Here is a 13,175-nt window from a genome sequence, read left to right as displayed (position 1 = left end):
AAAATAGAGATTTGTGATTTAATTTAAACTTGCATAAGGAGAAGATACGAGAGATAAAGAGATTAGAATATAGAGTAGAGAGAAGAGACAAGAGAGAGATCTAGAGATACAACAAAGATATTATGGTCATGAAAAATATTTTAAAAAAACAAAGGTATATTGCAAGTTATGTGAGTATTTGGGTGTATCCGCACCAATTTCTAGTAAAAAAAAAAGTGAGCAAGAAGCCTGGAACCACGTACATTGACTTTGACAGCCGTGATTAAAATATATAGTACTTTTGATTATTGGAAATACATTTAATTAGAAGAGCCGAAGATGATAAGGAGTTTTCGTTTTGTATACATTAGCATCTCAAAAAAAAAAAAATTAAATAAAGTTTTAGTTTATAAATGAAAACAGGGAGATCCAACTAAACTTTGTTGTTGAGGACTATGTGTTTTGTCAAACATAGGATCCGACCATTGTTTGTTGTGCATGTGCCTAGAGACAAGTCCCTCGCATCACCCTAACTAACTTGTCTTCCAGATTTATTACTTTTCAATTTTTCATATATACACCTTTCTATAACTTATTAATGAGCCCAAGAAACGATAGTGAAAAAACGAAAATCACACAATTTTATACAATGAAGAAGAACACATGAACCTGTAGACTAAGCCACGCAACCAACGTTTACTTCAGTAAAATACTACAAGAGGAAGAAGATGAGAGAAACAAGAGAGCTTCAAAATAATCTCTTATATTGATTATCTTCTTTGTACACTAGTTACAAGTTACAACTTACAAGTTAAATGTATATACAAGTATCAACTATAATCAGCAATCTAACTATTCAACTATATTAAACCAAGGTTAACCGGATCTTGCATTCCAATGGTAGACAAGGGAATCAAAAAGAAAAGCAATACAAAGATGAGCTTCAGTCTCTAGGTTTTAGTTTTACCAAGCTAAAATAATTAGCTTTAGATTTTGTAAATAAAGTGACATCATAATAAGAAAAGATGAATCTATTTTATTTGCAAATAGATTGACTGTATATTTCGTAAATTACATAAACCAAAATAATGGAACCAAAATAAATATTTTTAAACAAAGAAAAATAAACAGAAACTTCAAGCTCCAAGAAAACACACTGATTCATTCTTATACTACAACGCTCTCGCTTCCTTGCTCAGATAGAATCGTCAATCTCCGAGCTGTCTTCAAGAACTCACTGCAAACATTTATTTAATAATCAGATGTTTAACTCAATCACCACAGATTAGGACAAACACACAAAACTCTGCTTCTTGTTATACCTGAAAGGTTCGTTTCCTGGGTATTTGACTGCTCCTGATGCATCCCTATAGAGAACAGAGCTCAACATCTCAGACTTTTGAATACCAAACATGTCAGAGAGTTTCACACCCAACTCTTCGTACGAGCCAAGAACCGATAGGTCTAACGTCCGACCCACATCGTCCGACTCCATAAACACTTTACAATGCCCTGTCTCCAAACCCAATCCATCATGAGCTTTGTTGGAGCAAGGTGATCCTTCGTCTGATGAAGAACCCCCAACACAGTTCTGGTTCGATCCGCCTGATGAAATCTGCGTCTTCTCTGACCCTTTCTGCTCCTCGGGTAGTATGAGCTTTCCGAACAGTACGATGTGTGACTTCTTAGACTCTGTATCATTACACGGTGTTGTCCCCATGGTCAAGAAACAGAACCCTTTCTCGTTTTTGCTATCGATGTTTCGAAACCCTAGAGGCGGAGGAACAGTGAGAGTTGGAGGAGGAGGAGGAGGATGAGGTCGGTTTAAGTAGTAATGGTGGAGATCAGAAGATGATAGCCCGTAGTACTGATGAGCATTATGCCTGGCTCCCTGTAAACCCACGGGAACATTGTCCAGAACAGAGCTTAACGGGCTTGATCTGATAAGCGGGTTGCTTGCGAATGAAGGTACTGAGATCCGTGCGTTGTAATCCGAATGCTGAGGAAGCCTCATCTTTTTCCTAGGTGGCGAAAACGAAGGGACTATCGGATGTACGTTGGATACCAACTCGACCAACCACGGGTTAACCCGCTTCACGTTTTGGAGTAGATCCGGCTCATCCCACGCCACCTGAAACACACAAACATCTTGTTAAGTTTCTTGGTCTTCCAACCTAAAACCAAATGGCGGATGGGCCAAGATCTTTTATATTAAAAATCCGTAGCCGGTATATAGGAACTAAACAAAACTATTTTTATAGAACAGTTTAAAATAAAATAAAAACCATTGTAAGCATTTAAAAAATCGGTCTAGGCTTCCGCTTAAACAATAATCCTCTATAAAACGCCTAATTACCGCCTAGCTATTTATTGAACATTGTGTAATAGTGTTCATCCTTTTAAACTTTCGAGGTGGGATTACCAGTTCTAAACACTAAGAGACAGCGACTACAAAGTAAAGAATAAAAGGAGGTAACTTGCGGAAGAGGTTACCTGAAGAAGCCGCCAAGGAGAGTTAGGCCAACGTACAGGATCAGAGACACTAACAGCTGAAACAGTCCCCATAAACCAACTAATCCTCGAAGAATCCTCCGTCTCAAACGCCATCTTGAACCTCATACCTGAGCACCAAGGAATCCGCATCGCAGCCCTAGCATCCAACGCCTTGACACAAAACTCAGACGAGCTAGCCCTAGGATAGTACACAACTTCGAAAGCTCTTCCGCTAATAGCAAGACTAGCCGCTTCCACAACAGACTCAGCCGTCACTTTTCCTTTTCTATCCGCAAGAGAAGAGTAGTTACTTCTCCTCTCATCATCCCTTAAAAGAGAAGAGGAGTAGCCACAGCTTCCACCAATAGGATTCCAACCCGCTGAATACTCCACTCCGTTATTACCGATCCCTCCTCTCTTAGCCCTCCTGATCCCTACGCAGAGATCTCCATTCTCAGCTCTCATGAATACTATCGAGTCTCCAGCCACAAGCTTCTTCTGGTTCACGAAGTTACTCCAACCAGTCGTCAGAAGATGGCGACGTGGCGTCCCTCTGTAGATATGTCTAAACTTCCAAACCTCTCCGTGAACGTCCTTGGCGAGAATGGTCTGAACAGGTGGCTCGGCGTTGTAATCCAGCCTCGGGAAGATCATCTCCGCGCAGTAGCGCGGGACAGAGAACCCTCCACCGTTGTTAGCATCTGACTGAGTCAGAGTCTTTGCAAACGACGGCGTTTTCTCGCTGTTATTACTCTCCAAACCGTTACTATCTTCGCCCTCTCTGTACTCGTGATCGTTGTCTTTTAGAGGAATCAGCTTGAGTTTGGCGAATACCTCGTCGGATTCAGGGTCGGCCATGTACTTGATGGCCAAGACACGACATAGAACCATCGGAGGGATAGGGAGGTTCTTGAAATCTACATGGTCGTAAGCGTTCTCGGCGTGTCCTTGAGGGAAGTAGAAGACTTTGGAGTTCATAGGTGGCATACGAACCATGCCACCACCACATGCATGCCATAGTTGTGGATCTAAGCCTTTCTCTGATCCACTTCTCATCGGATTCATAACATTAATCATGTTTTCACTACCTCTAAGGACCGTGCTTTGCTGTAAAATGAAAAAGTATTTAGTTTTGTCTGAACAGAGAAGACAACAAACAAGACAAACGCAATTAGTTAAACTTCAAATGCTTTTTATTTTGTTAAGTACTTTTAAAAAACATGTTATAAAGCTTTAAGTCTTTTGTATCAGTCAACTCTATACCTAACAAACGAGATTTTCCCGGAAAAAAAAAAAATTAGAGAATTTTTTTCCTGAAAATCCGACAAAAGGATCATTTCAGATAGAACCAATCTAATTTTAGAAATTTCTCAGCTAGATCCTCATAAGAACGTGCTCCCGGATTGTGTTGGGGGAGAACATAAAGCAAAACAAAAAAACAGATTGGTAGGAGAACTGAAACAGTAAACTTGGAAAGTAGAGAGAAGAACATAGACAAGCTTAATCAAAATCTTAACCACATCAATTTAATCAAAGATGAAATTTTCAGACAAGGGTTCGATTAAACAGAGAAAGATTAAGACAGAAGTGAAGATTTTTTGTTCAAACCTTGAACAGTGGTTAGATCTGAGCGAGTTCTTGAAGATTCTGTCTAAAAAATACTCTCTTGGTTTCTTGAGAATCTGAAGATTCCGCAGCTAGTTTTCTGCTCCAGAATCGGATAAGAGAAGTTCTCACTTTTGTTTTGTTGCACAGAGGGAAATGAAAAGGGGGTTCTTGTATATGAAGGAAAGAGTTTTTGCTTTCTGGTAAACTTCAAATAAAAATATCCATCTTTTTTTTCTCAACTTTCATTAACTCATTCACATGTCTTTTTAATTAGTCTTATTTTCCCCTAATTAATCCAAGATTAAAATAAAAATGTACTATTTTGAATAATTAATCTGAGTCCCAGAAAATGTAACAATATGGCAAGTCAAACCCTTGATTCCGGGCATAAAAATCGACAATACGGAGTGTTAAAAAAATTAATACTCCAATAACGAAAATATGAGAAAATATCGATATACGAGTTAAGAGTTAAATCGCGCACGTGACGGATCCGCACGTGTCGTTGGTGCTTCCGACATATCTGCTTGAAATCTGATTAGAAGCATCTAATTCATTAACTATTCGGCTTAAAAACAGATTTATTTTTCAAACTCAGCCATTAATTGTTCTTTGAATACACTAAATTTTACAGTTTGATAATCCCAATATCATTTATATTTTTCTTATTGTTTACGAAATACTAGTAGTTTGTTGATGATATCCATGTGAGCAATTTGCTGTTGCTGACCATGTTTTTTTATTATATAAGACTAGTCTGTTCAAATGGAAAATTCAACTATATAAAGACCTACTTTGGTTTTTAACTTTTTATGCGATCTTTTACGATTCTATCTAAATTATCCCATGTACAATATTTACCAAGTGATTTTAACACATGTCATCATCACATTAATTTTGAAAGTAAAATAATGACATGTCATATTAATAAAAATGACATAGTTTGGACTAATTGTGACATGACCATTTACATTTAATGTATTTTTTATAATTTTTGTAAGTTTTTAGAATAAGATAATAATTTATAAATCATCATCAATATAACAATAAATAGTAAAGTTAGAAATATAGTAATATATAACAATTTTTGAAAATATTATTTTATTTTATTTAAATAATTTTATAATTTTTATTACTAAAACGAATCTTAAAAAAATTATGCATTTTTTTTTAAAAAAGTTAATTTTATAATCATATTATGATTATTTCTTTTTAATATTTACAAATTTTTGAAATATTATTTAATTTTATGTTTTGTTAATTATACATAACAAAACTTTCCCTTAATTTTATAGAATTTTATTTAATATATATCAACCAAAATAAATAAATAAAAATATTTCCAAGATATATATATATATATATACATATATTATTAAATATAAATGTGAATAAAATTAATATTTTATCTTATTTTAAAGGTAAATAAAACCCAAAAAAATTAACAAAAATTTATTTATAAATATAATTTTAAAACTTTATTTCCGTACATGGTGCAGTAAAACATCTAGTTATTATGAAAAACATATAAGAGCGGTACTGTAACATTTTTGCCATATATATGCTTTTGCCATAGAATAAAGAAAGCATTTAGAATTATTTTCCTACGAGATCATAACTTTACTCCATACGGCCGACTAGCGGTTGGTCTAGTGGCGAAAGAGCCATTCAAATTCAATTTTTTTTTTTTTTTTTTTTGCTAAAATTTGGTGCGATTATATTAAAAGTGGCAAAAGTTTGTTACAGACAATACTTTAGTAGAAGCATAAACCCCATGCTAGGAATCAGTTTGAACGATTGTGAGAAGCCCGAGTTTCATGATCCAAAAGGCCCACTGAAGAGTAGTAAGGATTCCTATGAAGCCAAGCCCATTTAACTGAAATATCAACTCAGCCTGAGATATGGCAGTCGTAGAATTTTGAGAAGACGAAGGTTGATTTGTCTTTTTAAAAAGGAGAAGGTGGCACTGATCAGTTTGTAGACAGCCATCTCTGCATGGTTTGGCTAGAGAAAACTCCATTGTCATCTCGGAAGGATGATATCCTGTTTTTGACAGTTAATCACTTTTATTTAATCACTTTTATTTACCAATAAAAAAAACTTTACTCCTTATGTCCTTGATAAGGGGCCAATAAGAGGAACTGCATCGCGCAGAAACGCGCGTCTCTAAAGAGGGAGACCCACAATTTTAAAATAAACCGTATACAAAGTGTGCACAATAAAAAACGTATGTTGTATGTTTTTTGCACTGTTCGCGGGTCCCATCGACACGTGGCGACCTGCCATTAGTGCACTTTTTATTTTTTCTTATTTTCTTTTTCAAATAAAAAAAAAAGACTTTAGCGATGCAGATGCTATAAAACATAGCTTATCAATACTACGATCATAGCAAGGCTCAATAAATTTCTGCATGTGTCTTGGTATTTTCTTGTCTTAAGAGATAGCTTTCACATTAATAAGAAGGTGTTTTAAATCTAGGCCAGAGGTAAACAAAACTCAGTATCCAATTATCTAGACAAATATAAACCAAATAGGTCAAGATTTATGGCATTTATGAAATATTAGTGTACATTACTAAATCAATTCACCAAAATCTAAGGGCTTTTCAGTAAAGGATTAAGAAAAATCTAACGCAAAAAGTATATATTCCAACAGAGATTTTCTCTTTGCACTTTTGTAGCAAATACCTTTTTGTGTCAGCTTTTTGTAGCAGCGCTTATGAATTGTATTGATCGTGTGTAAAAATCTAACTAATTGCTATCTGTGTCGCCTTTTAGGTTTGCTATCTACTATATGAATCCGAAAAAATATTCCAGTTCTAATTTTAAATAAAATAGAGATATGAGTTGGAATATAAGAAATTAATAATGAAAACATATTTTAGTAGAGGACATAGCTCGTGCGACTAACCATGGTTAAGCTTGAAGTGTGTATGTGTATATATTGTAGGTCAACACCAGCACTATCCTTGTCAATAGTTATTGTTTACTTGTGTCTCCATTTCTGTTAATCCAATAAAATTTACATGTCACAAGGGCAATTTCGTCATCAGTGGATCTGATCTGAATGTCCTTTTATTCGTTCAGATTTGGTTCTCAGTTATCACATTTGCATATAAAATACTCCTCATGTTTGACCATATGCTTTGATGTGTCTCAACTCCATTTGACAATTGTTAATGTTTTTCAGCATCACTTTGTAATTCTGTAAGTAAATTTAGATTACTCCTCAGAAACACATAGATTGAATGACTTGCAGGTTATTACGACAACTTGGCTATATTTTCTTCCCATCATTGACATTGTAATTGCAGGTTAATCGTGTTTAGGTCAAAATACTCCGGTAAATTTGATGAAATATCTTAACGATATGGATAATGTACTATGCTAAGATCCGTAATTTAAACCATCAGAAATAAACATAATTTTTTGTCTCAAATATATAGGTCTTCCTTCACTTCAGTTTATCTATGAGACGTCATAAACATAATAAATTAGTCCTCGGTAATCATGGTATCCCTAATATTCATTAAGCATTAACCAAGGGATTTCGCAGTCAATGTAACAACCCAACCCTAACATCCATAACTATTTGGTAAACTTTACTAATACTGTATAAAAGAGTGTTCAAGAAATTTATATATGATGAACCAATAACTTAAATAACTAAAACACAAAAGGGTCATAACATTTTTGAATGGATCAACCTATCCATTTTATGAACACGTAGTTCATCGTGTGTCCATTCAATTCATTTTTATCGTTTTCTTCAAGTTAAGTGTAACATCCCACAATAATGGAGGTTTATTTGAAAAAAAAGAGATGGAAGCTAAAACAACAAACAGGGTAAGTGTAAAGCGACCTTTTTAAGGAGGAGACATATAAAGACATGAATACGGATCAGACACAGACAGTCGTTATTGACATTGACTCTCTCTTTGTCCTTTTCTTTCTCTCCTTCTGTCTTCACAAAATATATTGTTTTTGGGTTTTAAGTTTTAACATGATTTATCCTTTTTTTAAATGCAGTCTAATTATATAGAGGCTTTTTTAGTTCGAATTGTACAAGCCCAATTGATCTAGGCCGGGATAGATATACAGTCAAATTTCCCGAACCAGTGTATTTGTATAATGTGAGAAAGTTTTACAACTCTTTTCTCTCTCTTCTCTTGACTGAAGAAAATTGTTCTAAGATTTGTCACTACATAGAGAGAGAGAACAGCTCTACTAAACATCTTCAGCTAAAACTAGTAACTGTAATAAAGTCTTATCCAAAAAGGTAAATACAAACCACCTGCAAAAGAGAGTTCTTACATTTCAGTAACCATCTTGAGTGGAACCAAAAACCAATGAAATATATATATAAGTAAAAGTCACAAAACCTTTTTGATCTCCTGAAGTTATAGTTTATATTGTTTCAATGGTGAGGATGACGGCGTTTGGCCCGTCGATATCCAGTGCTTGGTTCTTGTTTGTGGTTGTATCTCCTCTTCCCCTTAGGACTGTTTGACCCGTAAACAAAAGATATAAATTAGTAACTACTTGCAAAGAATTGAAACTTTTCTTGAAAGATGTTTATAGCTTACTTGGAGACAGCAGAAAGAAATTTGATGATGAATATGAGAGGGAAACCAATCAAAGCCGTGGCCTGTTGAAGTACAAAAAAAAGGGATTTAGAAAGTTAAAGACTTTGTAACAAAATTTGAGTAATGCGTTTGCAAATGGTAGAGAACACGTACCCCAACCCAAGCTAAATCCATGGTAGCAACCGGTTTTGTAATCTCATTGTTCTTCAGCATTTCTTGAGCCTAACACAATGAGCTTATTAAACTCTCTTACTCTAATTTCTTAATACAAATAGCTAGCATGCAACATGGTCTATACATACCTGCTGATGGTAGACTTTGGTGGAGTCAACCAACTTTTTAAAGCCATGCCTTACGTGTTCTGTATATGGCTCTAAGGCGACTTGTACTTTCTCCAAGTGTGGTTTCGCTATGGTCATAATTTGGCTTGTGTATGGGGATGTATGTGTCCTGATTACCTAGAAGAAAAAAAAAACAAGCAATGGTCCTCAAATGTTTTAATGTAATGTGGAAGAGAAGTAGTTGAATGAAATAAAAATGGAGATATACTAACCTCAAGATAGTAGCGTGACACATCAAAGCCTTGGATGATATGTGGTGTGAAAGCCTGCTTAGACATAGATAACACCTCGATGGACTTCTCTGTTAAATAGTGAACCTTTGGTTCTAAGTAAATGGTTAATGTTACACAAGCTTCTTTGATGCTTGGAATCCATTTCTGTAAAATCAAGAGGAAGTATCTTTCAGAGATAAGTATGAAGTGAATGAAAAGTAAATAAGTTTGTGGTAAGAATAAAACTCACTGAGCTCATGGTTTCAATGTGAGGCTCTGACCATTTCTGGACTTGTTTAATTTTCAAGGAAACCTGAAACAAAGAAGAGTTAAGAAGTCTTCTAAGTGAAACTCGAGACATTCAGAGGGATAAAGTGAATCAAAATAAACCTGTTGAAGAGTGATATGAAGATTTGGACTAAGATGTTGGTGCCATAGAGTCTTTAGATATGCCTGCAACTATGAAATAAATAACTTTAGAGGAGTAATCAATCACTAAGATTATGCCATGTTATGTGTCTTGATTAGCTTCTTGACTAACCTGAGTTTTGTTCGGTTTAAGACCAAGCTTAGAGAAGAACCACTTCATATCGATCTGAACAGAAAGAAGAGAAAGTACATTAAGCTCTTGAATATGTACATCAAATCTCTAAATGACATCACATCTTACATTTTCTACCTTCGAGTTAAACTCTTCAACTTTCTCATCTGCGGTTTCAGCTCGAGCTTCCACTTGGAGCCTTTTATTACGTTGTAACTCCACTTCCCCTTTAAGTCTCAATACCTGTCAATGCAAAAGGTAATGAGGCAAAAGGGTAACACATAGAGAGAGAGAGAGAGCTCAAACTATAAAACCAACCTGCTTCTCAAGTTCATAAACCTTTTCTTCTGCTTCACTCCCGTGCTTCACAGGATTCTCAGACTAAACAAACCATTTAACAACAAACAATCTTATACATCTATTTTTTTTTTTAAACAAATAAATCAAATCCAGAGATGAATGAAGATCTCACTTGAATAAAATCTATGTCAGTCTCAAACAAGTATGATTTCTCCCGGATATATAACTCCAATACTCTAATCTGCTCCTCTTTGCTGTGCAGTTCTTGATTCTTCTCCTTGATGATTGATTCTTTTCACACACACAAAGAAAGAAAAAGACTCTGAAACTGTCAGCAACCAGATTAACAGACTCTGAACCATGAATGCAGCTAAGAAAAACTATAAAAAGTCAGTCAACTTTTGGACATAAACAAAAAAAAACGTTACAAGTCAGTCATTACCAGAAAACATAACGGAAGCTAAAGTTTTTAATGAAACCGTTACTCATTTCTCCACAACTTCCTAAGCAAAATGCAACAAATCAAAGAAACGTTATTCCTCACATTCGCTACAGATCTTCAGAAGCAAAAGTTCATCTAACCATAGAGAAAAATCTCAAAAAGACTGAACCTTTGTTCATTACATAGACAATGAAGCTAGAAAGTTGCAGACTTTCGTGAGGAAATCTATAAATACGAAAAGGGTCAAAGAGAGGTTAGACTTACGGAGAGAAGAGACGGTGGATTTGAGTTCGTCGACCGAACAGTGTTCATGTGCACCATTACTACAGCCATTGTTCTCTGAGGAGGAGGAAGAAGAAGCGACTTCACGGGAAAGGGAGAGCGTAAGGAGGACGAGAAAGAAAAGTGGCTTAGAAAACGCCATTATTGGAGACTGCAACAGAGGACTTAGCAAGCACAGTGTCAGAGAGACAGAGAGCGTGATTCGCGAGAGAGAGAAGGAGACTGTCTGAATGAGAAAGCGTGTACCAAGTCAAATTTAAGTAAAAGGGGTCTTCCCTATCTTTTCTTTATTTACATATTTGTCCTTTTAGTTTTTATTATTTTCAGATGTTACCCTGATGAGTAATGACTAATGGGTGTTATTTGTAAATATGTTTTGCAAACGCTAATTTTGTAAATATTGTAATTAGCTTTTAGTCTGATGAGTCAGTCTTGAAAATCTTCTTAGTGCAACTAAAAGGGAAGGATATAAGTTTACATGTTAGAGTATCTGTTGTGAATTTGTAATGTTTCATTATTGTCTTCTTTCTTTTTCATGCTAATCCTTTTGGGGTAAATATAAATTTTATAATCATGACAATTAATATGTAGAAAATATCATTTTGATTTTTTTGAATATGTAAGGCTAGAGAAGAGATGAAGCTGCATAATCTTCGATCGAGTTCTATTTTGAACTGTATTTTATATATTTTAAAAATTCACTTTATAAAGTGAACTTATATATCTTAATTAATAAATTACATCTGGTAATGTTGTTACATCGCTTTCCATAATTTTGGAAGCGTAAAAAAATTCAGATTATTATCTCTTTGTAATAATTTTTTTTTCTGTGTGTAATTTAAACAGATATAAAGTTAACCAAAAAAAGAAACCATGTCTTTCTTTTTGCATTTATTTATTCATGAACCTCAACTCATTCAGGAACATCACTGGTGACCAATAGAACAGGAAGAATTTTCCCTAATATTTTTTATTTTTTTACTATTCATGAGAAATAAATTTTTATTTTCATTCTTTTTCATTCATTTGTTTGTAGATAATTATAGAACAAATCAATTCTTTATTAATTTTGATAAAGAATCATCATTCTTCAGATCCGACCGGTGACCATTCTAGAAATAAGAAGAACGAATAGAAAAGAAACGTAGAAGAATAAAATTGCACGAATAAAAATGAATAAGTGTTTCATCCAGTATTTAACAAGGAATAACTTTGTTCTTTGTTTCTCTACAAAAAAAAGGAATGATAAAAAAATAGAAGAAAAAATTATTCTTTGTGAATGATGATTTTTTTTTTAAAAAAATGTTAAAAAATGCATTATTCATCGTCGTTCCTTGATCACCATTCATACCCTTCGTCATTCCTAAAATTTTATTCACATTCATTCATTTCCTATATGTTCCTATTGTTCATACGATGGTTACCAATCACACCATATATTCACCACTCTTACTACAAAATACCAAAAATACACTTTTATTTTTGTTCAAATATGCTTTTCCACATGATTCTAAAGCGTTACTTACGCAAGCTTCGAAGGGAGAATTCAGTTGATGATTCTGGTCAGTCTGGGGATAGATATAGAGATGGTTGGCAACATAGGATCCCGAGGAGGCAAAATAATTTTAACTATTCGATAACAAAAGACTATTTTTCACTTATCAAAACAAAAAAAAAACAGAAGAAGATTTTGATAAGGTAAGCGAAAAGGATTCATTCACATTTTTCTTGATGGTTACGATCTATCAATAATACAATCATTCTTGCTGATGGGGACATAAAAGCAAGCATGTGGCCAACATAATATGTCTGTATCCAGTACTAGACCCAATCTGTATGAGCATTTAATTTAGTCTCAGTTAACAAAGTTTAGTTTGAAACACTTACGTAAAGGAATTGATTGACGTTATGCAGTCTGAACCTGTTGTGACTTCGCCAAACAAGAACTTGGAGGTGGAGATTGGGTCATATAATTCTAAAACAATTTCTATATATCTTGTAAACAACTTTTCTTTTATATATGAGATGGTGTCAGGTCAACTCATCAATTTTGAGAAGTCTTCAATCCAATTTGGACATAAAATTGAAGAGTCCAATAGACAAGAAATGAGAGACATCCTGGGCATTCAGAATCATGGAGGAATGGGAACTTATCTAGGATTACCAAAAAATCTTGGGGGTTCAAAGGTTCAGGTTTTTAGTTTCGTGCAGGATAGACTAAACAAACGGGTTAATGGCTGGACTTTTAAGTTCTTTACAAAAGGAGGAAAAGAGGTGATTATTAAATCGGTGATTACGGCATTACCAAATCATGTGATGTCCTGCTATCGATTGCCTAAGGCAACCGTAAAGAAACTGACAGGTGCGGTAGCCCAATTTTGGTGGAGCCCCG

The 13,175-nt window shown here is 34.6% G+C and overlaps 2 protein-coding genes across 5 annotated transcripts; both read right to left on the bottom strand.

Annotated features, from left to right (window-relative positions):
• Positions 1-995: 995 nt before the first annotated feature.
• LOC106450799 (auxin response factor 16-like) lies at positions 996-4,316 on the bottom strand. Its single transcript, XM_013892562.3, has 4 exons — positions 4,081-4,316; positions 2,473-3,579; positions 1,302-2,110; positions 996-1,216 (listed from the first exon to the last, which is right to left on the bottom strand). The coding sequence occupies exons 2-4, from the start codon at positions 3,547-3,549 to the stop codon at positions 1,147-1,149; spliced, it is 1,956 nt and encodes a 651-aa protein (XP_013748016.2). The 5' UTR covers positions 3,550-3,579; positions 4,081-4,316; the 3' UTR covers positions 996-1,146.
• Positions 4,317-8,185: 3,869 nt separating this feature from the next.
• BNAC01G08320D lies at positions 8,186-11,026 on the bottom strand. 4 transcript variants are annotated; one of them, XM_013892563.3, is made up of 13 exons: positions 10,766-11,026; positions 10,232-10,350; positions 10,078-10,140; positions 9,889-10,002; positions 9,760-9,813; positions 9,609-9,677; positions 9,469-9,531; positions 9,219-9,383; positions 8,968-9,123; positions 8,819-8,887; positions 8,666-8,727; positions 8,462-8,581; positions 8,186-8,373 (listed from the first exon to the last, which is right to left on the bottom strand). In XM_013892563.3, the coding sequence occupies exons 1-12, from the start codon at positions 10,923-10,925 to the stop codon at positions 8,497-8,499; spliced, it is 1,179 nt and encodes a 392-aa protein (XP_013748017.1). In that variant the 5' UTR covers positions 10,926-11,026; the 3' UTR covers positions 8,186-8,373; positions 8,462-8,496. The 4 variants fall into 4 exon arrangements, with proteins under 4 accessions (XP_013748017.1, XP_013748018.1, XP_013748019.1 ...); XM_013892564.3 differs by having other exon boundaries at positions 9,609-9,671; XM_013892565.3 differs by having other exon boundaries at positions 9,898-10,002.
• Positions 11,027-13,175: the final 2,149 nt, after the last annotated feature.

Source organism: Brassica napus, chromosome C1 (assembly GCF_020379485.1).
Source record: "Brassica napus cultivar Da-Ae chromosome C1, Da-Ae, whole genome shotgun sequence".
In the NCBI taxonomy this organism is placed as follows: domain Eukaryota; kingdom Viridiplantae; phylum Streptophyta; class Magnoliopsida; order Brassicales; family Brassicaceae; genus Brassica; species Brassica napus.
Note: the sequence above shows the minus strand (reverse complement) of the source record. Positions and strands in the feature narration are given on the sequence as shown.